Source organism: Drosophila virilis, chromosome 2 (assembly GCF_030788295.1).
Source record: "Drosophila virilis strain 15010-1051.87 chromosome 2, Dvir_AGI_RSII-ME, whole genome shotgun sequence".
NCBI lineage: Eukaryota > Metazoa > Arthropoda > Insecta > Diptera > Drosophilidae > Drosophila > Drosophila virilis.
Genome location: NC_091544.1, coordinates 1,596,252 through 1,622,602, shown reverse-complemented (window position 1 = coordinate 1,622,602; position 26,351 = coordinate 1,596,252). Strand labels below are relative to the sequence as shown.

The window sequence follows — 26,351 nt, the reverse complement described above, 5'->3', positions numbered from 1 at the left end:
CATTGAACTTTTACTTCCGCATGCAATTTAATGCACGCGTTGTGCGCTCTCGCTGCTGCTGCTGCTGCTGCTGCTGTTGTTGTTGTTGCTGCTGTTGTTGTTCTATTGATCATTTTGCCATTTTAGCCGGCAGCGACCGCCCAGTGACATTAATTAATGCACACAGATTCATCAAATATGCGCTGCCCGTTCGGAAAATCATATTTTATGGCCCCAGCGGCAATTTGTCTGCGACAGGCCCTAGGATCAGCTGCAACTGTGTGCGTGTGTGCCTGTGTGCGTGTGTGGAAAATCGCGTAATTAAATGCGACAATTTGTTGCGCCTGAAGGGTATCTCGACGCCGAACATAGCCCATAAGAAAAATCGGAATAGTTTTTTTTTTCAGTTTTTTTTTTTTTTAAATATGATTTCTTTTAATATTATATTTTGTATGTGTGTTTGTTTTTGTGTAGGTTTTTTGTTGTTGTATAAATAACATACACTTAAATGCTAAAAATTGTTTATATTTAATAATTTTTACACATAAATAAAAGAAAACGCTAAGCTTAGGAAAAACGTTGCAAGAAATGTTGACAAAGATAAATGATAAATATGTAATTTCGTTGTTTTTTTTTCTTTTTTCAAGATTGAAACTTTTGAAAATGTTGGCGCATAAATATGACACTAAATGTAATACTTTTTTTTCGCATTTCTTCAGAAACAAAACTTTTGATAAATATATATATGATAATAATAATATATTTATGTAGCATAACATATGTATGTGTATGTGTGTGTATGGATATGCGAAATGAACAGTGCTGCCAATGCGGCTCTATTAAAAAAAGCTAAAAATAGCTAGATAGCTAAATAAGCTACTGTGCTCTGTTAATAGCCAAATTTAGCTGGAAAATAGCCGAATTGGCAACACTGGCCATGATTTAGGATAATATGTGTAGCAATTATCGCTTCTTGCTTTTTTTTTTTTTTTTTTGTGAACAACTCAATGAACAGTTATTTAATCTAAATAATAATAATAATAAATAATAATTTATGTATAATAGTAATTATGCATATATATAAAAAAAAGTACTAAATACAAAGAAAATTGTGGCTGGCTACTTTCTGCGGCGCCGGCAGCTGGAAGTCTCCTCGCGGCCACGCAGGCGCAACCAACGCGCGCCCCCAATCATGTCCAGAATTTTGGATAGTTTTTTGTTGTTGTTATTGTTGTTGTTATTGTTTTTTGGATAAGGCAAAGGCGGTGTTTGGATGTGTGGGCGTGGCGGCGCCTAGTACTGCCCGGTAGGATCCAGCGCCAGCTGCCGCTGCTTGTGGCGCGTGTCACGCGACTCACGCGGCCGCCGATAGGTGCCCGTTGGATCCAGATCGAGCATGTTGCTGTTGCTGTTGCTGTTGTTGCTGCTGCTAGCAAAAAGTGTGACCAAAGCCTGCAATGCTAGTAGGTGCCAGTGGGATCCAATGCCAGCGACATTTTGTAGCCTTTCTTTTGTGTAAATCGAATTCGTTTTGGAAAAGTGCAAGCTTTAGTATTGGCCCGTGGGATCCAGGTAGGCGGCCATGGCTGAGAATTCGTGTAATTCTTAAGGCAGCTAGATATTGTTATTAATATTGGCCGGTAGGATCCAGGTAGGCTGCCATTTGTATGCCGTGTAATTGAACAAAAATACACGAATGATATCAACGCGAATTTATTTATTTATTAATTTTTTATTTTTGGGCCCTGCTGCTCCTTTGTTTTATTTAAATTCTGGTTCTCTGCTCAGATGTTGTTGTTGCTGTTGTTGTTGTAAGTTCTTTTATTATCACCAGTTGTTATTGACTGATTATACAGCAACACACAGCACGCGTGTGTGTGTGTGTGTATATGTTTATATTTAGCTTTTTGTTGCTCTTTTTCGTTTTTTATTTATTTTTTTGTCTATATTTTCTTGTGGTTATGATCGAGTCACTGACACTTAAAATCCATTAAATACTTTTGTTATATAATTTAAGCGGCTGACTAGCCTAGCTTATTGTTCTTAGTTTGTTTGCTTTAGCTGATTAAACCGTGCAAAAAGATTGTCTCTATTTTTGTTTTGTTTTATTTGAATTTTTTTTTGGCGTTTATCAAGCTAGAATACAGTCAAAAACTTCACAAGTTATTTAAACAATACAAAATTTGTGAGTTCGCCAGCGTTTTGAACTTTGCTCTGATCTGCACACGTCGAACGTTGTCGATCTTATGATTCAAGACGTTGTCCATACAGCGTTATTTATATGAATCTGAGCGCGTTGCCACGAGAGAGCCTGAGCGAGAGAGCGAGGGGAAGAGCGCACGCTACGCACAGAGAGAGAGAGAGAGAGAGAGAGAGGGCGAGAGCCAGTCGGAAGCTTAATCGACTCGTCTGGCGCTGTGCAGGCGCAAAAGAGAGCGCAATAGAGCTGAGCAGGTGTGTGCCGTGCTCTTAGCTGTTGCTCTTGAAAATTGGCACAGCGCGCGCGAGAGCGAGAGCGGCGGCAAAATTCATTCATAAACCTCTCTCACTCTCGCGCGCGCTCTCTTAATGGTTGACTAAAGGCATGAGGGCAAGACGCTCACGCACACACACACACACACACACACACACACACACATATGGCCGCCTCCGCCTGGGTTTCATTCAGAAAACAGCTGTTTTTGTCAAACTGCGACACGATCGAGTGCCCTCGTTATGCCGCTGTCGCTGTGTGTGTGTGTGTGTGTGTGTGTGTGTGTGTGTGTATATGCTAGGCAGGTAGCGCGCTTGCCTATTGGTGCATTTTCATTGAGATCCTGCCGCTAGGCTCCACCCACGTCTAATTGATCTTTAGCCATGCCAAATGACTTGGCCAAAAATGTATTTAGTGCGTTGTTTTTGTTTTGTGTGTGTGTGTGTTTTTTTTTTGCCGGTCAACAAGTAGCCCGGCAAATACACATGTTAACTGTTTGTCGCCGCCGACTGAACCTGGCCAAATACCCCCTGCTCATGTGCCATAAGCGGCAAATTAATGATCTGTGAGCCGCAGCTTGACCACATCGACAGACGCTGCCCACTTTGCGTGACATTTGACAGTGGCCTAAGCCGTCGCCAGGGCAAGGCTTAAGCCGGGCAGCCCATAAAAAGGATAAACGTGCGGCATGAGTCAGCGGAACGACGCATGCTTCCGCGAAATGCGATGCCGCAGACAACAGACTCGGCAAAAGACAAGGCAAGTGCACTCTAGTCGGGCGTGCTCGACTAGCAGCTACCCTGAGAGCCCAGCCCAGACCAAACATTTTAACCTAACAACAAACAACTAGATTAAGTTCGGCACAGTCCTCATGATATTACAGGCCTTCTTCTATACATGGTGTACACACAAAAAACAAACAACTAAGTAGATTAACTTTGGTGTTAAAAGTATGATCCTTATGATAGATATATATATATATAAACCGATCTTTATGATAGTACGGGCCTCTTTAAAAAAACAAACAGATGTTGCTTGACTTCGGTGCTTGAAGTGCGATCATTATGATCCTGCAAGCATTCCATGCTCCTTTTATAAGTATATATACACAAAAAAAAAACTTATAGAATAACTTCGGTGCTTATGGTCCGATCGTTTTGATATTGCAAGCATTCTAGCCTAAATTTGAATACTTAAGCCTTCGGTATTTAAAGTCCGATCTTTATGCTATTACAAGCATTCCAGTCTCCCTCTATATATACAAACATCTGAGTTATCTTCGGTGCTCAGAGTCCGATCTTAATGCATACATACAAGAAAATTAACATCTGGTATAACTTCGGTGCTTATAGTCCGATCTGCCTAGTTTTAGGGGGAATACAGTTGGATTTAGAATTAAAACTAAAGTATATTTTATAAGATCGGAAATGCTTGCAGCTGCCACATGATATACCCCCTTTTGTTCAAAGGGTTGAGGGTATAGAAGTCTGGCAAATTAAAAAAGAAAAGAAATAAGCAAAAAATGTTGCAGTATTGCAGTTTTCCGCCTTTATATTTTTTTAGCCCAAAAAACACGATGTAAAGGACATGTAAGTCAGCTGGCGCAGCAGTTTCTCAAGATACAATGGGAAATATAAATCCTTTCGTTTTATTGCAGCCAGCCAGTTGACACTCAAAAAGGACTTCCGGCTGTTGCCGGGCACGCGCTGCCAGCCAATCCTTTGTGGCGCTCCAGAGGAGCAGCAGCAGGAGCAGGAGACGAAGGCGTAGGAGAACGAGTAGGCGTAGATTCTTAAGTGGCTGGGCGTGGCAGCAGCAGCAGCAGCAGCAGCTACTTGGCCTAATGCATTTTCGCCGTTAGCCTGTTTGCCCAGTTTTTACCTGAAAGCGAACCCCAATTTGGGTAACTTCTGCTGTGACCGGATATGCGGCTGAGTTTTTCTTTTTCGTTTTTTTTTTTTTGGCGCTTCCGTTTTCACTTTTCGTACAGTTTTTCCTTTCTATTTTTTAACGCTATCGAATTCGTTGCGCCTCGCACCTTTTGTCTTTTGGCCACGTGCCACATGCAGGAAAATTGTAAAACGCATCCAACATTTGTTGGCACAACTGTCTCTCTGTCTCTCTACCCTCCCCGCTCCATCGCTCACTGGCCCCTCGTCCTGGCCGGCATTTGTATTGTAATTCGATCGAATCGGGATATTTGCTGTTTGTGGCGAACAGATTCACTTTTAACGGCTGCTCTTCGGCATTCTTATGCAATGTTTGCTTAGATCAAAAAAGAAGAAGAAGAAGCGTGGCAACAAGGTGATCTTCAGTTGGAGGCGACTTTTTAAAAAAATGTGGGTCAATGTTCCGAGCGTGCGTTTTTCTCGTCTTACTCTATTTTTGCACATAAAACATTTTTTTTTTTTTTTGGTTTTTCAATTTTGAATTTTTTGTTGTACTTGGACTTGGACTTGGCCATGCGACTGCAGCACTTTATCTGCAAAGTAAATTTCTTTTTATTTTGTATGTTTTTTTTTCTTCAAATTCAGCTGTTTTCATAATAAGCAATGCCACAAACTTGTTGCCGCGTTGACAATTCGCTCTGGCCAGCAAATGCTGCCAAATCGCAGTTGGCCTCCGTTAAGATCTGAAGTTAAGAGCGACTCTTTCGACTAGCCAAGTTGCAGCATTTAACTGTAAACTGCAAAAAGTGTTCCAAAAAAAACTCGACTTGTGGCAAGGAAAATATGTGCTGGCAGCCAGATTTGAATGAAGTCCAGTTCGACTCGTCAAAGCAAACTTGAACTGTAACTATTTTCTCTCTCTTTGATGCTGAGTTATTTAAATTTAAATTTTATTTTATTATCTTAATTTTTTAGTGCCTGAAATTATATTTCAATTACATATTCTGCAACTTTTCTATATGAAATTGATTTTACTCGAAATTCTATGGAAAATAAATATTATGCCTCTGCTTAAATTAAATTAAATTAATTGGAATTAAATTGTCTTGTTACTAAAATTGTATCTTAATTAAATTACAGATGCGTTTGCGGATCAAATATCTTTCATTTTACACCCGAGTTGAGGCTCTTATTTGTTTGTTTTTTAATACATTTTTATATATATATTCGCAGTAATCAATTTCTTGGAAGCGATTGCAAAATGCTGAAAAGAACTTAATCTCAGTGTTTGTGCTTGGAGTGAATACTTAGGTTTTAATATTATTGAAATATATATTAAAAACATTTTATTTGTGGAATACATAGACATTTGATCTATCCTGAATTGTACAAACAATTTTTGGCGCACTGGCATATCGAATATAACCCACTTAAGTCGTGCAAAGCCGGGTAATTTCTTCAAGTATTTATATCAAATTTGCTAGCAGCTTTGCTAGACTTCTGTTTAGTTGTTTCTGTGCATTCTGCCAGCTTGTGTTTCAAGCTTTGTAAATAAATAGTTAATATCTTTTGAGCGGGGGCTATTCGAAAAAATTGCTCATAGAGTTCAAGAACTCTTATCGGGGCAACTGCAGAGCGCTTTAAATTCCGTTCTGTTTGATTATTCATTCAGCAAACGGATTGGAATGGCTTCTAGAGAATTCTGTGTGCGCAAACATATTTCGAAAGTTCGAATTTGAAACGTTTTCCAATTGAGAAACCCAGAGTGCTCCAAATCTGGGACTGAGTCACCAACGCAGCTCAACCACATCCACCTCTTTGGCACGGCTGTGGCGAGGGGAAAGCCCGGCTGAACCATGTGCCGAGCGATCTCTGCGGATTTTCGTGGGTGATCCACGTGCTTTGTTGTTAATTTTGTCGTTGCGGCCGTATAAATTACGTGTTGAACTTTTACTCCAGTTTTGACAGTCGAACAGAATTAAATCAAATAAAACGTGATTGCTGCCGTCTGATGATGGAACTTTTCCTCGATTTCCCAACTCCGGCCAGCAGCTGCCGCCGGAGCCGCCAATCGGATCGACTACCTGAGCCTGTGCCTGGGCCACAGTCGTAATGACACGCAAATATGTTAAACCCCACCGCGCGACAATTGAATATGCTAAACGACATCTACAAGAAGAAAAAAAAACCAAAAAAAAAAACAGGGTATACAAAAAACCACCTCATAACAGGCGCAACGTAGTTGACGCAAAATGCAAATACACAAATCGAAGCCGTTTTTTTTTCTCGCGCTCCCGCAAAGGGTATTTTAGTTTTCTTAGGAAATTTGTAGCACCTGGATCAGCACGACAAACTGTCTACCCTATGCTAACAACTCTCTCAGCTATTGTCATATATATGAGAGCTGACTGGATTTGTTGCCATATCTTTGCAGAACTTTATGTGTTTCTGGTTTCGTATAGCTGCCAAATCTTTGGAGAACTAAGCATATAGCTGCCATATCTTTCAAGAGTTTACTTCTTGTTTTGTCTCAAATAGTTTCCATATCAATAGTTTCCGCATCTCTTCCTTCTCCTAGATAGTCTTGGTCTTTAGTCTCAGTTTTCGCTCCTGGGTGTGTTGGACGGGATACTTCATAGAGATCTGTAGGCAAGATGCATATCTATATATTATTTATAGGGTATTTAGGCTTCGTCATGCCAAAGCTAGTTCTGCTTTTTGTCAATTTTTCTCCATCAAATCTTTGACTTGTTGCCGAAACTGAATGGAAAGGAAATTAGATAAGATACATTTGCAGCGGCAGGTCGCGGGGGGAGGGGGTAACCCCTGATAGAGTGTGGGGGAGGAGGGGGGGGGGGGGGATATGATCCGTTAATGGGCATATGAATTGGCAGATCGCATAAGAATCTGCATATGCAGGTATGAGTATGCGTATGAGTTATTCAAAGTATTCAATGTACTCGCTCGCTCAATGTGAATAATATTCACAAGCAAGCAGATACGAACAGATCATTACACAGCGGTCAAACGGTCATTGGCCTGCTTCTGCTTCTGCTTCAGCTTCGGCTTCTGCCTGCGCATCGTGTCTCTCATGTAAAAGTATCTGTATCTGTATCTGTAAATGTATCTGTGTCTGCGCAAATGTATCTGTAGCTGTTGCTGTTGCTGTTGCTGTTTCGAATGCTGCGGCTGCTGCTAGCACGTAAGCAGCCTCGGCCGCCTCTTTGAGCATGTGTTGGGGCGCTGCTTACGCAAAATTATTTATGAAAACAGCAGCAACAACAACAACAATAAATACAAGACGACTTTGATTCTTCTCGCCTTGCCATCAATCGCTATGGAAATGTGTTTGGCTCTGTGAAAATTCCGCATCGATTTGCATCGACCGGCGACAAACGCCCGTCGACATTTAATTATGGATTGAAAGAAAGAAAAAAAGAAGAAAATTGTTGTGAAAATAAATAAATCAATGAATAAATATGCTGAAAATTACGGCATTGTTATTGATTTCATAATTGTGGCCAGTCAATGGCCAGTCGATGACAGCATGCCGCATGCCGCATGTTGCACGTTGCACGTTGCACGTTGCTAGTTGGCAAACGGATGCATTTTGCATGCCGCAGCCCAGTTGCAAGCGTTTTGTGTGGCAAATTGCAAACAAATGACAAATCAATCTGACTTCCCTCTGGCGCTGCTGCAGCAGCGATTTTCACCCAATAAGGAAGCAAAAAACAACCAACAACAACAACAACAGCTGCAACCAGAAGTTGCAGCCAAGCACAACATTAAACGAGCAGCAGCTGAGATGGCAGCAGGCCCTATAAATCCAATACCAAGAGACGACTGCAGACTCAACTGCAGACCCCGACCCCGAGCCCGAGCCCAGCCCCGAGTCAAGCTGCGATTCTCTCTCTCGCGCGCTCTTTTGGACATGGCCCAGACCGGACCGGGCCAGACCAGTTGCTGCTGCTGCTCTGCACCCAGTGTGCCAGCAAGGGGGAGTATGCGGCACGGGCGGCAAACATTTCTAGCTTGGAAGTAAAAATAACCTTAGCTAAGTTCACTGGGGCGAGGTTGAATGAACTTGCACAGCAATATATTGCTGGTAAAATGCAAAAAGAAAAAAAGAACGGGCGTGAAAGCGTTGCTAACGACTGCCAGATACTCTACAAATACAGCACTAGCAAAATACGGCACACAATCATAAAATTCTATATAAAAGTGGAGTTCTTAAGATTTTGAATAAGATTTGGATACTTCCAGAAACGAAGGCTTTATTAGCCAGAGCTATGCATACTTTCTCTCTCTCTCTCTATACCCTGCATTAATAATAATTATTAATAATATAAAAGAATAAGTAAGCTTAATACCCTTGCAGACTTTTGCAGATATCTAAGAATATGCTGAGCTTACGAAAATATCTCTAAAAGCAGAATATTTCTCCACCGATCTCTCCCATCGCAGCTATATCATGTACTGTTCCAATATTGATAGAATATATTTGATGAACATAATGGAACTAATAAATCCATAGTTTTGTCAAGTTATCTTAATATAAGAGAATAAAGAAGGGCTATCTTCGGCACACCGAAAATTTAATACCCTTGCAATACCCAAATTTTCATAATGCTCATTGTGCTTTGCCCGTATCTAAGAAGTGCAGGGAAAATAGTTATTGGCGAGTATCGTTATAATATCTGGAAAAACAACAAGTTTTTCAAGCTGAGAGACTAGTTCGCATTGAATCAGACAGACGGCTATATTGAATCGGCTGTTGATACTGATTAAAAATATATGTATATACTCTATGGAGTTGGAGATCAGTAAAAAAGTAGCATAATATACTACTTTGCACCAGTGTTGCTTAGTGCTGCTTGTGGGCGTGGCAAAATAAATATATGCCCGTAGTCCTGTGTAATCTACCTGAGTGTGAGAGCACCTTGCTGCCGTGTAGTTAATTGTAGTTGAAGAGATACGACTGAAAGGAGAGAAGGAGAAAAAAGAGAGAGAGGGGGGAGAGGTGACTCGCGCGTGGGCAGCCCGGATATATCAATAAACAGATGCCCTTTACTAATTCAATCGGCGACTGCAGTTGCCATTTCTTTCAATTAAAACTGATTGCGAATTGCGCCGAGGCAGACAACAGGCAGACTGCAGCATATGCAATTGCAGATACAGATACAAATACATAGATACAGATACAGATACAGATACACAGGCACAGATACACAGATACAATTAACTTATCTCGCAAAAAAGTTTCCGGAAACTGAACTGCCCACACAATTGCCACTAAGAAATCGCATGGTGCATGGTGTGCGAGGGGGGAGGCGGCGTGGCTTTGTTTCGTGGAGAGGCGTGACGGGATCAAGGGTGGGGGCGGGGCTTCCCTCTTTTAATATGTTTGTTGACATCCAATTAGAAGCGATTTCCTTCCTCATTAACAAAACGCTGGCGCTGACAACGTTCAGACTTTTGCTGAAACTCAACTCAAGCGTCAACGAAATTGTAGCAAACACACGCACACACACACTCAGCACGCACACACACAACACACACACACACACACATATTTATATATGTGAACACACGACAAACAATTATGTGTGGACATTGTTTGTGATAGATGCGCTGCATTTTCATAGACATGCCATCTTCATGCCACACACACACACACACACACACACACACACACACTTGCACACACACTTAGATCTGGCCGCAAAGTACAATAAACCCAGTTGGCAGTGCCCAGTTGTGGGGTTTTTGAACTTGCCACGAGACGTAGGGTCTCCAACAGCGGCGGCTGCTTTGCTTCGCTTGTCTTTGACTTTGATTGCGTGTGTGTACTGTACGTGTGTGTGTGTGTGTGTGTGTGTGTGTGTGTGTGTGCCTGTCTTTTATATTGCTGGCGCCGTTGACGGGCTTATGGCAAAAACATTTAGCGCAGCGTTTAGCCAGCCAAATGGTTTTATTATTGATGCCGGCTAAAAGTGAAAGTTGCAAACAGCTGTGCGGCCAACAGGGGGCAAGTCAGCACAGCTAAGAGAGCAGGGCGGTGGGGGAGGGGAAGGGGGGCGAGTTCTTAGCTTTTGTCTTGGGTTTCTTTTCTAGCTGGCAGCCTTAGCAACTGGCCTAAGCTCTAGCTGCGACAAAGCTATTCGAAGATCTAATGAACTTCTCTCAAATTGAACTAATATCAAAAATCTGCAATCCTTAAAACTAATGGAATTTGCCGCCTTTTCTCTAACATATTTATCATTTATCATATCATATCAAATCATTGTCATAGTTATTTCAAGAATTACCTGATTCCTGTGGTCTCTAGACTTGCAAGTCCTTCTCCTTACACCAAAGCTTTAACCACTTGGGAATTATAATACAAACATTCTATTGTTATATTCTCCTATTATTAAGCACACTTTGCTTGGGAATTATAGTGTATATATTCTATTGTTATAATATATCATATATTGAAGGGAATTCCGGTCGGGCATACACTCAGCTAGATATTACGTTCGAGCCTGTCGTCAGGTCCCATTAGACTATATATTCTCGCCCAATCTGGTAACCTGTATCCTTTTATTGGGCACTAAGCACGGCCTTTTGCTTCCTGCTACTTCAATGACAATTGTCCTGCAACCCCGACCCTGCCTGGCTGTTGCACAGTGTTTTGCTGTATCAGTTTTATGTGCTCGTAATCGTGATATATAATACACAAGTGCACTCCGATTAGGGAGCCACACATTTATGTACAGGCACATATAACGATTACATAATCTCAGCCAGAAACGGAAACGGGAACGGGAACGGAACTGTGAATGGCAAATCTAAACATATGTATTACACACTCCAAAGCGAGTGTAGCTCTGTGTGTGTGTGTGTGTGTGTGTGATACCCCTGAATGGGGAGTGGCACATAAAAAAAAATACAAGTGAAACAGGGGCGTCAGCAGGTGGGGGGATGGAGGGGTTAGCTGAGCCCGAACTGGAACAGCTAGACACATGCCGGGGCACATGCCACACAGACAGACAGAGCAGGGTTTTGGGTAAGGGAGCGGGAGCGGGGGGGCGTGTCATGGTGTTGGCCAACTGATATACCCCAGCTAATCCCCCTTTGTGCCCCCCCCCCCCCCCCCCTCGCCGCTTGTTTACCCCTCGCTGCTGTTGATGATGTTGATAATGCGACACATAAAAGCTCTGCAGCTTGTGCGCGCATCCTGCGAACCTATTCGCATTTCATATACTTACATCATGGTGTTTGTGTTCTGCCCCTTACGCGCGTGTGTGTGTGCGAGTGTGTGTGTATGTGTGTGGCACGGACGAAAAAAGAATTACATTTAAATACATTAAATTGTGTAAATAATATGCTACACATGTTGCCAGTTCATTAAATACATGCCACAGATACATGCCCCCGACATATGTAAGTGCCACACTCGACCAACTGTCTCTCTCTCTCTCTCAGTCTGTGTGTGTTGCATGTTGTTCCACTTTATTTTTATTTATTTTTATGTATTTTACATGTGTGTGCGCTTCGTGTCCTTTGCTGCTGTGCGGCTGTTCATTTGACCAGCAATTTATTTATGCCCACTTTTTTTTTTCTTTATCATTTTTTTTTTTTTGTTTTGCTTCCGTTTCAGTGTGTCCTGTTGCTTGTTGCTGCTCGCCTGCTGGCGTATCCTTTAAATGCAACTTGTGCGACTTGGCCGGACCCGGGGCAGGGCTGGCAGCCCGCCTTTGATCCTCTTAAGCTAATTAAATGCTCCGGCTGTGACTTGAGCGTGGCTCGCAACTCAACATCAAAGCGCCACTTAAGTGAGTTTATAATCTTCAAAGCTCCAGAAATTCATATGGAACAGGCGAGCAGCTAGCCCACAGCAGCTGCCTGCATACTTTTCAGGTCGACCAGGACCTGGCCAAAGGTTAAAAGCGGTTTTTTTCTGCTCATCTATACCCTGTATTCCATCGAGAATGCCTAACTTGCGGCATGATGATTTTGTTCAAGAGCACGTAACAAGCTGAAGAAGTTAGCGTTTCTGGCAAAAAAGATTCTTGGTTTCCATTTCCAAGAAATCGATCAAATGTTATAGAATATAAGAGCAGGAGTTATCAAAATTTGATATATGCATATATATATAGTTGCTGACTAAAGGGTATCTACTCGTCTAGCCAGGCGGTGATAGCACTTTTATTTGTTTATATTCATGTATTTGCGTTTTAGTTTTGTTTTTTGCCCGCTTGAATTTCATTTGGCGTTAGAGGTCACAGCAACAGAAATTCTCTCGCACGTGCCACAACACACCCTCATAAGTGTGTATGTGTGTGTGTGTGTGTGTGTGTTGGTGTGTGTGTGTGTGCTCGTCATGCGCATAGCTCGACTTGGACTGTGCTAATGCTAAGCAATGGCTGCTGCGGCTTTCTCGGCGCCTGTTAGCTTCTAATATTGAAATTCTCGGCACGCGCAAATGTTTAGAAATTTCTAACACGTGTGTGTGCCTGTGTGTAGGTGTGTGTGTGTGTGTGTGTGTGCGTGTGCCAAGGTATTAGAAATGTTTTACCTTTTGGCTTTTCACTTTTATATGCCGCACGCTTTTGTCACCTGCGCAAAAGTGCGCCAGAAAGTGCGCTATGCTTTTTGCTGTGCCCCGGTTGCGCACAGGTAAATTATGCAATCCTTGTACAGGCAACACGGCACTGCCAGCAGCGACAGGTGAGACTATTAAAAAACACACAGTTTGTGAAACGGACAGACTGACGGACAGCTTGGCGCTCATAATATTGGATTTTTCGTATATAACAACAAGGCGCGCAGCATTTTTTGTTGTTGGTTCAATATGGAAAATAATATTGTACACAATATATATGAAACGCATGCACAGCAGACTGTGTGTGACTGTGTGTGTGTGTTTACTGTTATAACTAAAACTATGAAACTAAAGTGTTTCAAAACTAACAGTATTACCATACCAGGCTAACAGGTGCCCAGCTAGCCGAGCAGCACAACAAACTATCTCTCACTGCCCAGCACTTGCGATCAAATAGTTCTCTTAGCTCTCTTTAACATACATGCACGCACACACATGCATGCATGTGTCCTGCGCGCTTGGCATACACAAACTACACACGTGCGGCAGCTAAGAAATGCCAAGAAGCTGCCCAGACCCCTCGAATATAAAATGCCTCAGCCAAGCAACCCCTAACTACAAAAAGCCACCACCAAAACCGCAAAGCCCAACTTCCAAGCCTCAAACCCTCTGCCTTGGCTGCGAGCATGTGTGCGCAACTTGAGAAAGTTGGCACACATGTGCTTAGCTAAGCTCCCACTCGCTGGGCCCAGCGCCAGCTCCAGATTGACAACAGCAAAGAAATGCCCACGAAAACCCCAGCCTGTCTCCAGGGAACGCAGCAAAGTGAAGCATCCCTCCCCCCCAGGCACGCTTTTTCATAGCATACATTCGAGCGCCAACCCTTGGGCTGAGCTGTCAAGGGGTCACGTTGTCACGGTCTGAGTGAAAGTAACCCTTGGTGTGGCAAAGAGTCGGGCGCATAGAAATTATCAATAGGCGGCTGCGGCGCATTCCAGGCTAAAGTATTTTTGGAGCCAGCGGAAAAATACCGTCATTAGGCCAGCAGCTCGGCAGGCACGCGCCGCATTCCGATCTGATGACGTGCCATCCAAAAGAAATGGAGCTCTGTGTAGGCCCAGTTTTGGCGGCCCGTGGCATTCCTGGGGCAGCTTTCCCCATGGCAACATTGGCCAAGGCGAAAGTTTAGAACGCGCCGGGCACAGGCAAACAGTTGCGGCAGCAGCAGCAGCACCAGCAGCTGCTTGCCACAAATTCCGGAAGTTGGCTCTGGAATTTACTTCCGGTCAGGCGGCTGTCGCCCAGCCTGGCCGCCTGTTCAATGAAAATGCACCAGTTCCGCATGTGTGGCAGGCACAGCGTGCCGCCGCCGCCGCCGCCGCCGCACGGGCGTGGCCGGCGCCAGCTATTGATCCACCGCATGTGCCGCATGCGGCGTGCAGCAAGCGTCGCCAGCAACAGCAGCGCCCCAACAGTTTGCGCCAGCAGCAACATCTTAAACTGAAGCCAGCCGCCCACCGCCAGTTGCCAGTTTGCCAGTTTGCCAGTTTGCCAGTTTGCCAGTGCTGGCAGCGAGTTTACAAAATGGCGCCCGCTTCTTAAAGTGTCAACTTGTGGCTTTAAGCGAACAGGCGACCAGCGCCAGCGATAGGTTGCACACATTTTATACACATAAAATGTTCTTATATGCAAAATATAAAAAAAAATGAAGCAAAATACAGCAAGTGTGCGTTGGCAGAGAGTAGTCGACCAGCAGCTACCCTGTAGATACAGAACACACAACAAAAAATATATGTTGTATCTAGTTCTTATAATTCATAAAATATTCTAGGGCGAGAAATCGATATTTATCGTAAAGTGACCATATTTATAATAACATCTTCCTCTTTGTGCATGTGCAGTAAAAATGCACACATATGCCGCATATGAAAATCGATATTTTAGATATTTTCTAAATTAAGAATATAGATAATTTGAATTCAACTTCCTCTTGTTTCGTTAGGCTGGCATCGAGTGTCTAGAAATAAGTCGAAACTCAACAAAATATGCTCCAAAATATGGAAATCGATACTTATCGACTTAAATCGATATTTTAGATAAATGAAGAATATATATAATTTTAAGTCAACTTCCTCTTGTTTCGTTAGGCTGGCATCGAGTGTCTAGAAATAAGTCGAAACTCAACAAAATATGCTCCAAAATATGGAAATCGATATTAATCGACTTAAATCGATATATATCGATGTTTTATGGTATGAGATTATACCATCCAAAATTTGATATAAGCATACTTTATGCTATATATATCGATCTAATGAAGGACAGAGTGCGTGGCAACAGTGTGAGCTATATACCCGCTTATTACCCATTTCCAATTGTTACAGGGTATAAAAAGGCGCTGCATATGTGTATGACACACATGCAAAATGCTCGAGAAGTTTTTAAAAAATACTTTCGAGCTGCGCCAAGCAGGCAAACAGCGCTCGCTGCCAGGACAGCTGCCAGGGTATCCAAAGGACATACAAATTCCTGGCTAAAAGCAGCTCGGTTCGATTGCCTTTTATATTTTGTTTTTGTCGAACACTTTTATGGCCACATTTAGCACATCATTAAAACGTCAAGTCATCAATCTTCTTACACATTCGAACAGGCTCGCAGGCGCGGCCAACTCAAGGCCCAAAGCTAACCAAAGATTTTGGGCAAAGTTTTTGGGCACCAAATGTGCCCAAAATGTGGCCTAAAAGCATTAGAAAATTTCCATTTTCGTCACACGGTGTCAGGGCAACAGGCGCCGCCCAACAGTGCCCGACAGCAGTGCTCGCCCCCTCCCTCCCTCTCTGTCGTCACCTCTCGCTCTCGCTATGCTGGCTGCCGCATTCCAAACACATGCTGCGGCCTGCTGGGCGCCTGTGCCGCAGATATTTGCCTTGAAATGTTAGAAAAACGTATATTCCAAAAATGCGCTGTTTAGATGTTGTTTAGAAGTCGTCGTCAGCGCTGACGTCGCTGTTGGCCATAAATTTCGCATTTTAATGCGAAAACAGTCAACTTGTCGACGTCGATTTGTAGCAGGCGCTCAGCAAGCAGCAGGCAGGCAGCATATTGTGACATGCCACACGAGTCCTGTGTGCCCCCAGCTGTCATGCGCAGTGAGCGAGCGTGGGCGTGGGCGTAACCCTCTGAAAGCTGTACATTTCTGGTCCATGCAACGGATCCGACTTACTGGCCAACTTTGGTTGCCTAATACCCCTACGATAATGATAAGAAATTTTTATGTGCGCTCACGTGGCACGCGGCATGCGGCATGCGGCATGCGGCAGGCAACACGCACACGGGTTATTATATACGCTCATATATTTATGATATGAATAGTACATTATCAGTGGGGGACGTTTTTTTTTTTGGCGCCAAAAAACATTTCTGGTCGAATGCATATGCGTGGGCGTCGCGTCCAAACGGAGAAAAAGAAATATTGTAGATTCTGCTAGCAGGCGAACAGCAAGCGACAGGACGTGACGAGCAGGACATGTGCTGGCCAGGCGGGCGCAAGGACCAAAGCTGCGCAGCTGCAGAGAGCGAGGGAGAGAGTGAAAGGAAGTGGCAAAGCGAGAGAGAGGGCAAGAGAGGGCGCGTTTAACTACACTCAGCTGCACAAGCATAAGCACAGTGGGCACAGATTGGGATTTAACTAATTTTTAATCGATAGAAATTATCGATAACACGCTTACTCGATGAAACTAAGCTTCGATTGGACTTAAGTCGATGTAAGCACCTGGTGAGTTGTTAAGTCCACAGCTCCAAACGATTTAATCGATAATTAATAATCGATAGCCAATTTAAATATTTAAGCTTAACACTATTTAATCGATTGCACTTGTCGATTAACATTATCGATTTGTTTCTAACTGAATTCAACTTAGCTGCGCAAGCATAAGCATAAGAATTCATTTCAAGTGCAACAATTAAGAAAGCTTATACATTTAATCGATAAAATTGATCGATAACTTTTGTAGCTCGAGTATACTCTGTGGCACATGCGTCAGAGCAGAGGGCACGTATTGGAGTGAAATTTCCAAATTATGCCAGGCTACAGCTCACCCTTATATATTCGATAAAAATAATCGATTTAGTCGATAGATTAAACTGAGAGAGAACTATCGATCGCTTATCGATATCGATAACCGACTAGATTTCACTCAATAATTTCAAACTCTCAAATTTCCATTCGTTTCTTATGCAACTCGTACCACTGTGCGCCACCCACCGCCCGCTGTTACATTGCCTTGGTATTGGTGCATGTACTTTGTGGCGGATAAATGAATGTGGCAGGCACATTCCTGGCCGAAACCTTTTGGCTTTGGGCTGTAATTGGGCAACATTGTTGCCGGGCTGGCGTCCATGGAAGCCTAATACCTTTTACAGGAATCGCAACGGCGACTACATCGCAATTTACATGCCACGCGGCGGCAGGTGGGGCCAACCCTTACAGCCACCGGGAACACATACCCGTGTGTGTGTGTGTGTGTGTGTGTGTGTGTGTGTGTGAGCTGTACGTATGTGCACAATGTAATTGCGCTTCGAGGCGGGCTGCTTGGGCTGCCCAAACTGCTCCACGGTTAGCTGGGGCCCTAGTACAAGTTTGCATATTTCTAAATTCTAAGCGCATCTGTTGAGCGAAACCAGGGTCCCTGCAGGGTTGCCCAATCGAAAACGAGAGTGAAACACGCTGCAGACGCACCCTCAACACACCTTTACGATTTACGATTTACGATTTACGATGTTAAGCAAAACATTTTCCAGAGGGCATAAAAAACATGAGGGCCTGCTGTTAGGCGGAGCATGCTGCACTTCGAAATACCCTGTAAGTGCAATTTGAAGTTTGTGCCAGAGTTGTCAAACATTTTACGAAATGAATGTGAAGTAAAGAGTTTGTTAAATAACTAGCAGAAATTACCAGGCATTGCGCGGTTCAAATGAATAATATTCAATATAAGACTTTGCTGTAAATGTTTTATTTATTCTCTTATATTATAATTGAATATATAATATTTAACTATTTGATTATGCGCATGCCCGCACTCGCACTAATTGCGAGGTATAAACGACTGCGCCCAAATATTTGAGCCGCAATGAAAATAAAAAAAAAATAAAGTGAAAGAACAAAAAATCATTTGCTCGATGCGATCAACACAATCTCATAATAGAGGCGCTTCAGACAATTGGCACCCCGACCGCAGATCCTGAAGGATCTTTTCACTTTTTTATTCCGGCCTACACTTCCTGGCCACAAGATGCTGCATTTTGAGGGTGCCTCAACAATCTTTCACTTTCAACGAGGCCCAGCACAAAACAAAACAAAGCCAAAAAAAAAAAAAACCCACCAAATATATAAAAAAAAAAAAAAAAACACAATGAAATTATAGGAAAAAAAAAAGGAATAGAATAAAAAACCCGAGGATCTCAGTTTTTTTTTTTTTTTTTGTATGCAAAAGATATGAGGACAACGTCGTCAGCTGAGGGCGCCATGTGCTGCGTGTGCTGCGTGTGCCGGGAGTGAGGAGTTTTTTTTATGCCAAACGGATATGCGATATGCTGGGGCGTAACAGGGCAGAAAATATATATTTTTCTATTGCCGGGCCGAGTCAATGGCTTTTGTGGTTTGCGCTTAGCACGCGTCCCCAGCCGCAGCCGGCGGCAGCTGTTGTCCTGGCCAGCAGCTCCTACGTCCTTTTTGCATATGCTGCAGCTGGCAGACGCCCCCTCCCCCCCCCCTCTCCGCCTCCGCCCCAGGACAGCTCAATCAGTTGTCCACTTGAACCGAAAGTGTCTCTCTTGCTCTACCTGCGCCTCACCTCAGCGCGCCCGCACACCTTTGCGGCCCTTTCGAATGTTAATTGTTGTCAACGCATTCGTCACACTTTTGCTCGCCGCCGGACAATGGCCAGGCCGAGATTCTCAGGTCCAGGTCCAGCTACGAGTCCGGCCTGCGTTAATAATGCGATTTGCATTTCCCTTTCCCTTTCGCTTTCCCTTTGCCTCTGCCTTGCGCTTGGCCCTGACGGTGTCCTTGTTTAGCCTGCTGTTTGATTGAGCTGTGTCCTTTATGCGGCTTAATCCGCACCTTTGCCGTGGCCTGCGCCTTTGTGCCGCTGCCTCGTGTCCTCCGGCTGCCATTTGCGCCGCCAGCTTAGCTCAATTTTGTGCGCATCTCTCCTGATTGACAGCCAAATGCCACCGGACACGGCTGGACCGAGACCGAAGTTGGCAATTAAAAGGTGACATCTTATCAAATCAAAGAGGATGCGAGGAAAGAAGGAAATTATTTATTACATTTTATTAAACATAGCCAGCAAAACATTTAGTTATTAAGTGTTATTTATTCTAAAAGTATCTAAAGAAAATTAATATTAGATTATACATTTTGTTTATGCAATTTCTGTATAGAAATTCCTCTTCTTACTGATATATCAGCTTGAATTTAATATAAAACATAAATATTTCATCAATTTATGCTAGAACAAACATTTAAACAATTTAAAAAAAAATTGAAAACAAAAAAATATTGCTTGCCGAAACCCGGGATTGAACCGGGGACCTTTAGATCTTCAGTCTAACGCTCTCCCAACTGAGCTATTTCGGCGGCATGCACAAAACGCCGCTAACTTTGACTAAGGCGCACGCCCAGCAGCGCAGCCCTAGTTAGGCAAAACAAACAGAGAAGCTTATCTAATCGCCAGCACATTATAAATAGAACTTTTGCCCGGGCCGTTTGGCGCGGCGCACAAAATGCGTTTCCAGGCAAACAATTATATATAAATATATATGTACATATGTATATAAATATATATTAATGTATGTATGTATATATAGCTGTAACTTTTCTGTTCTATCTTATGCCGAAGCAGACGCTGGTCATGTGGCCATCTCAGTGTCAGGGCTGAAGAGTGCTGCCAAATCATGTTTGTTCCGCCATGATAGCGCATGGCATCTAATGAACTGTTGGGGGCGGGGTAGGTGTGGGATGGGGTGGGGAGTGGGCGCAGTGTCGCACACACAGCTTTTGCTGGGCAACAAATCAGCCAGCGACCAAACCAGAAATGTAGCTGAGACTTCAACTGAGGCTGTAGCTGAGGCAGAAGCAGCGGCAGAGGCTGGCGACTGCGACTGAGGCCAAGACAGAGGCTGCGGCTTTGGCTTTAGCTTCGTGTTGTCGTTGTAAAAATGTTTGCTTGCACGCTTTCCAATGGTTGCTGCTGCTGCTGCTGCTGCTGCCGCTGCTGGTCGTGCTTTGCGGTCGTTGCCCTGCTGTGACGTCACCGGTTCAATGGCAAAATGTGACCCAGATTGTCTGAGCTGCACAACTAAGCTGCGGCTCATAGCACCTTTGAGTGTGCGCATACGTATGTGTGTGTGTGCGGTAGTTATGGCTCTTCAGAACGAAGAGAGCATGCGAGCTGGCAGCAAAGAGAGCGCGCAAAGAGCAAGCTTAACGTTTGGCTAGCTTGTAAGCTGAGCTTGCCAGTGTTTGCCCTTGGCTGTAACCCTTTGATATTTTGGACAACAACTGCACTCTGCCTCTCTCTCTCGCTCTCGCTCTCGCTCTCTGCGAAATGGGGCCACTCCTGGCCGAACAGCAGCGTCGCCGTCAGCGTCAGCGTCAGCGTCGGCGGCTGCACAATTGTTTTTGTTGCCGTGTCTGTGTAATTATCGGGCCGCGTGCATGTCCATGCATGCCCAGTGCCAGGCCAGCGCTGGAAGTCGGGCCCACAGCAAGCCCAGGCGGCAGTGTTGCGTGTAATTTGTTATTTTATTTTATTGTTATTATTACCACATGCGACGTGCACTTTATTTTCATTACCAGTTTGGATTCTTTTCATGCATACACCCATGTGTAACTTTGTATAGCTCCATGTTGGGTTTCTGTCTCTCCATCTTTGTTGCTCTCTCTCTCTCTCTCGCTCGCTCGCTCTAGCATGTATGAGCGCATCTAATGCATGCATCGGAATTGCTTGGAGGCCTGTGGATATTGCACGTGTGAATGTTGCAGTTGGCACTGGGAGCGGCAATGGTGGGAACAGGGGACTGGGGACTGGAACTGTGCAGAGTTGCTTGTGCCCGGCACGTTTGAGAGCACCTACAAGTCTAATTGGAAATGCATAAATGGAAATTGATGACGATAAATAAAATGTTGTTATTCTCATTCTCATATGCAATACTTTATCCAATTCCAATTTCCCCATTTCCATTAACAGTACCTCAAATACGTTATATAATTGTGGTTTTATGCGTGACGTCAGCTGCGCTGTTAATTAAAAACCCCCTTGGTGACAAATAACCCAATATTATAGGCAACTTCCATGAAAATATCCCATGCAATATAGCCTGATCTCGTTCCCATTATTATGCCAACATTCCCACAGTTGCGCTCGCGTTCGCGCTTGCGCTCGCTCTCGCGTACAATACATAAAGTCAGCCCAGTGTACAAATGTCAATTGAGGCTAATAATGTTCGCAACTTAAATGCGCGTCAATCTGGGCAATTTTGTGCAATTCATTAAAACGATTTTGATTCTGATTTGATATTGGTGCTGAGCAGTTAATTGCGCTTTTAACGTTGCTCGATTCTCTTGCTCTTGCTCTCTTCCCACATTTCTCTTCCCACACACACACACACAAGCACACATTAAGCCGCTCAGGCAACTTGCAAAGCCCCCTGCCCCCCTGCCCCTCTTTGCTTCATATAAACTTGTAATATTCATGGCACAAGGCGAGTCGTGAGAGCCGACACCAAAGAGAAACAGCCGCTGTCGCTGGCTCTGCCGCCGGCAGGAGCTTTGAGTGGGGGCCAGTTTCTACTCACACGAAATTAACAATATTTATATAAACAAGTTATAAACAATGTTTGTCTAAACAGTGACAAACACTCACGCACACAAACACAAACACACACACTCACACTCACACACACACACGCACTTCCACTGGCTGGCAAAGCAAACCAGTTCGCGTCTGGCGCTCAGTCGCGCGCTCCCACAAAGTCACATGGCGCTGCGCTTCAAATGCATTACATGAACGTCGCGACGTCAAAGTCGACGCTGGCAGCGACGGACGCGTCGCTTGTCCATACTTCCGCATTATTGCAGCATTGCATGCTGTTCGCTGCTGGCTGCTGTCTCTCTTTTGCGTTGCGCGCTCTTTTGCGTGCGCTCGCTCTCTGAATTGCTCTCTTGCTCTTGCGCGGTCAGCTGATTTTGTTTTGCTTGAACTTTTGCCGGCTGCGCTTGGGCGGTCCGCGCTCACTTTACGAGTGCTGTTTGAAAGCTAAGAAAACGAAAAAAAAAACTGGAGCTCTTTACACATTAGCATGTCAGGCGCAGGCGCAGGCGCAGGCTGCGGCGTCGACGACGGCAACGTCGACCCTGCCCAATGTCAATCACAGCTCTGGCCCTGGCCCCAGAGCACGAGTTGGCTTACAAAGAAGCAGGCCAAAAGCAGGAGGAACGTGTTTCCAAAGCCATTACAACAAGCTCTGTGCGTATGTGTGCGTGTGTGTGTGCGTGTGTGCGCGCATGTGTGTGTCTCTTTATGAGTGAGCTTTGCGTCTGCTGCCCGCTGCCCGCCCAGCGGGCTTTTGTTGCAGGGTTACACTGACAATGAAACCCAAATAAAATACATATGCACACATGTATGTATAAATGTATGCATGTGTATGTGTGCCTTAAGAAAGCCGCCAAAACAAAAAGAAACTACATACACACATACATACATGCGTATGTACGCACATAGAATCGAAACGCACTCAACGTGTAGAGATTGTGTGCGTGTGTGTGCGTGTGTGTACGTGCGTGTGTGTGTGTGCTTGAGGCCTGGCCTCCAACTAGCGCACACAGCTTTGTTACAGCTTTGTTGGTATTGTGCCTGTTACACGCTGCATGCTTATGTATGACACACACACACACACACACTCACATGTGGTTTTTTTTTTTTTTTTTGGGAGGTGAATGGCCGCAACTGTCGTTGCCACTTTGGTAACACCGTGGCGCATTAAACGCGGCCAAAAGCCAAAGAAGCCAACGTCGTCGTCATCATCAACCGCATGGCCAAGCGCTGAGGTTCTTTTATTTTTGGCAAAGACCAGCAAGAGCGGGTAAGGGGGGTAGCGGGGGAGCGGGGGAGGGGCGGTGCGCTGGGCCCCAATGTTTAATTTGCTTTGCATTTGTTTGGCCAAACTCCAAGCAGGGCTTTTCGGCTTATGACTAACTGATTGACTGACGGACTGACTGACTGACTGACTGACTGACTGACTGACGGACTGACTGACTGACTGACGGACTTGTCTGACGCGTACGTAACTCACGCATTTTTATGGCCACACAAAAAAGTCGGGCTTTGCCGTTTTAGGGTTTTTCTTCTGCTTCCCACACTCTCAATTCCCACTGATCCTCCGCGCGCGTGTGTGTGTGTGTGTGTGTGTGTAAATTGAATTACCAAATATGCTCATGTGTGTATTGAGTGTATCTGTATCTTTGTATCTGCTGTAAGCTGATTTGTGGGCAACGAAATTAGAACAAAGCCCAGCTGATCGCAATCAATTTGATTTGCGGCAAGTCAACTTCAGATTTAAAGAAAGCCTTCTTCTTCTTTGAACTGAGCAAATGTTTTATTAATTTTAATTTTGATATTTCTCAAAGTTTGCCTGTAAACATTTACGTAGCCTTCCAAAAGTCAACATCCAGTGTTGTAAAGCAATATTATAATATATAAGTGTTTGAAAAAAAGCAAAATTGGGCACTCTAAAGAAAGAAGAAGAGACTGCGAAATAGGAAGATATTAAAACAAAAAAGATAAGTTAAATGCTATTTAAATTTAAATATTTTTTATTTTCTTTATAATAAATATATTTTTTATATACATTCGATTTTATGTCTCAGCTAAACTTTAAAGTTTTTAATAATGCTACAAAACATAAATTAATTTATTTATTTATTTTAATCTCTAAATACATTTTAGCAAAAATGTAAACAACAAATTAGCTTTGCCTTTTTTAAATTTCCTAATTTTTTTAATTTTGAAAAGCTTTCAAAATGAAATTCTCTGCTTTAAAAGCTTTCTGACTAACAAATTAATTTTTAGAATTAGAGATAAGATTATACAGATTCAAATTCAAAACTTATCTATCTAGATAAGATAATGTTATCTTTAAGATATCTATTAGAGAATGACTGATATATATATTATATTATCTGTATCAAATATCAAAAATATTATATGAATATAGTATGACTGAGGTATCTTGTATCTAATAGATATCTGTTACGGATCAAGCGATCCGAAACTGTCTCAACAGAATGTATCTGAGCAAATACAGATACATCGCAAGCTACAGCTACAGCTACAGCTACAGATACAGATACAGATAGAGCGTGTAAAGTAAAACTAATTTTGTTTTAATTTCTCCTTTCAACACATGTTCTCGGTTCGCGTGTAATTTTTAGCTCGCCTAGAGGTATTTGACCCTTTGGCTCACAGCTGATTTATGGGAATTCATACGTGTCCATCTCTCTCTCTCTCTCTCTCTCTCTCTCTCTCTGTCTGTCCATGGCACTCCCGGTCTTTGGACACTCGATTCTCTGGCTCTGCTCAGCTCTGGACTCTGGATTTTTGCCTCTGCCTCTGGAGTTGAATGTACGTTTTGCGTGAAAGTTTGTAAGTTTTCATAGGTTTGTCATTTTTTTTTTTTAAGAAATACCCTAAAACCCATTGGAAATTGACAAAAAGGGTGTTGTGTGCTTGCGTGCGTGTATGTAACAGGCAGAAGAAGAGATCTTCAAGCCTGCACCGCGATTTTCTAGCCAAAATCTAAAGAACTACGATAATATAAACTTTATATTTATACTTATTGAATATATCTACACCCAATTTCATAACTTAGATATATATGATGTAGGAATTTTAATAACTTAAGCATAACTCGAGAACTATTTAGGTTATTAAGACGGCACTTGGTATGAAGATTGTCTTATGGAGTACCCAGCTTAAAAATATAACATTTTTAGGATACCTCCAGCAATTCCCACACAATCCCAAATTGATAATATTTTTAAAGATACAGCCTTGCGCTTTGGCATGTAGACACTTTTATTCGCCAGATACAATCCCTGAAAATCTCATAAATATCGGACCATAAGCACCGAAGTTATTGAAGAACAAATTGTGTGAATCGAAAGGAAAGCAGAACTTCTCGCTGGTTTTTAGGTATCTTCTAGTCGTGCACTGCCCACTAAGAACTTTTGTATTTCTTTTTCTATATATAGGTTTTTTTTTTTTTTTGGTTTTGTTTGTTGCTTTGAAGAAACCTAATTCATGACATGCTGACCATATTAATTTATCTTCTTTGTGCAAAAATTCGTGCATGATTTGACCATTACCCAGGGCCACTTCTAGCTGCTATCTGTATCAAGATGTGATCAGTTGGCCATATCTCTGCCAGCTCTCTCTCTCTCTCTCTCTCACTCTCTCTCTCTCTCTGTGTGTAGTTGAATGAACCCCGCGTTGCGTGAAATGTTTAAACTTTTGTTAACGAGATCATTGACACTTTAACGCCAGATGCATTAAGTTTGTTACCATGCCAAGCCGGTGCTCCCCTCCCCACCCTCCCCTCACACCATCGCTTGGCTCTATGGCTTTTATTGGCATGATCGTGCACTTTTCCTGATAACAAAATTCGTAGAAACACATTGTGGCCAGAGTCATGCCCCATGCCCCATGCCCCATGCCCCATGCCCCACTGTCGCAAGCAGCTCGCGATCAAGATGGGGGGCAGCTTTTTATCATACCCATGTGTTGTTGTTATTGTAATTGTTGTGCTCAGCAGAACTACTATAATATTTTATAGTATGTTTGTTTAAAGCGCGATAAATCTTGAAATACTATGCAACACTAGCTTGAGTTCGACACATTTTCCAACACTCCAACATAAAATTGATATACTAAGCGAACCATGCAAAATGCTGCAAAATCTTAAAAGAAAAATAAATAAATAAATAATAAACAATAGTTTAAGCGCGAGCTTCGCTGTCCAGCCCATAAATAGTTCGATTTAAATAATTTGCACATTCTTAAGACTTTTGATGGAAATTCTAGAAATTAGCATTAAAAACGAAACGAAGTGAAACAAAGGCAAAGGCAAATGCTGGGTTCACTGGCATCTTATCAGGCGCGATAGATAGTATAAGAAACTAAGCTATAGATAGACCGACTAAATCAGTGCAAAAAAAAAATGAGAGAAAAAAAAAAAAACACGAACGTAATTACTTCATTATAAAGGCGGCAACAACGTTTGCCGAGAGCCGAGTGCCACATGTGGCAAGTGAGCTAATGATAATGGCTTAAATTACATGTGGGGCGGGCGGGCAGGTATCTGA

General features: G+C 43.2%; 1 protein-coding gene and 1 non-coding gene across 2 annotated transcripts; both read right to left on the bottom strand.

Annotated features, from left to right (window-relative positions):
• Positions 1–402: 402 nt before the first annotated feature.
• tal-AA (tarsal-less AA) lies at positions 403–2,217 on the bottom strand. The gene has a single exon (XM_015169488.3). It carries the CDS (start codon positions 1,375–1,377, stop codon positions 1,273–1,275), a length of 105 nt encoding a protein of 34 aa, XP_015024974.1. The 5' UTR covers positions 1,378–2,217; the 3' UTR covers positions 403–1,272.
• Positions 2,218–19,495: 17,278 nt separating this feature from the next.
• TRNAF-GAA (transfer RNA phenylalanine (anticodon GAA)) lies at positions 19,496–19,568 on the bottom strand. Its single transcript has one exon. It is a non-coding gene; the product is annotated as a tRNA-Phe (tRNA).
• Positions 19,569–26,351: the final 6,783 nt, after the last annotated feature.

Excerpts from the sequence above, each read along its gene's own strand:
- tal-AA (XM_015169488.3), bottom strand. The coding sequence starts at position 1,377 with ATGCTCGATCTGGATCCAACGGGCACCTATCGGCGGCCGCGTGAGTCG.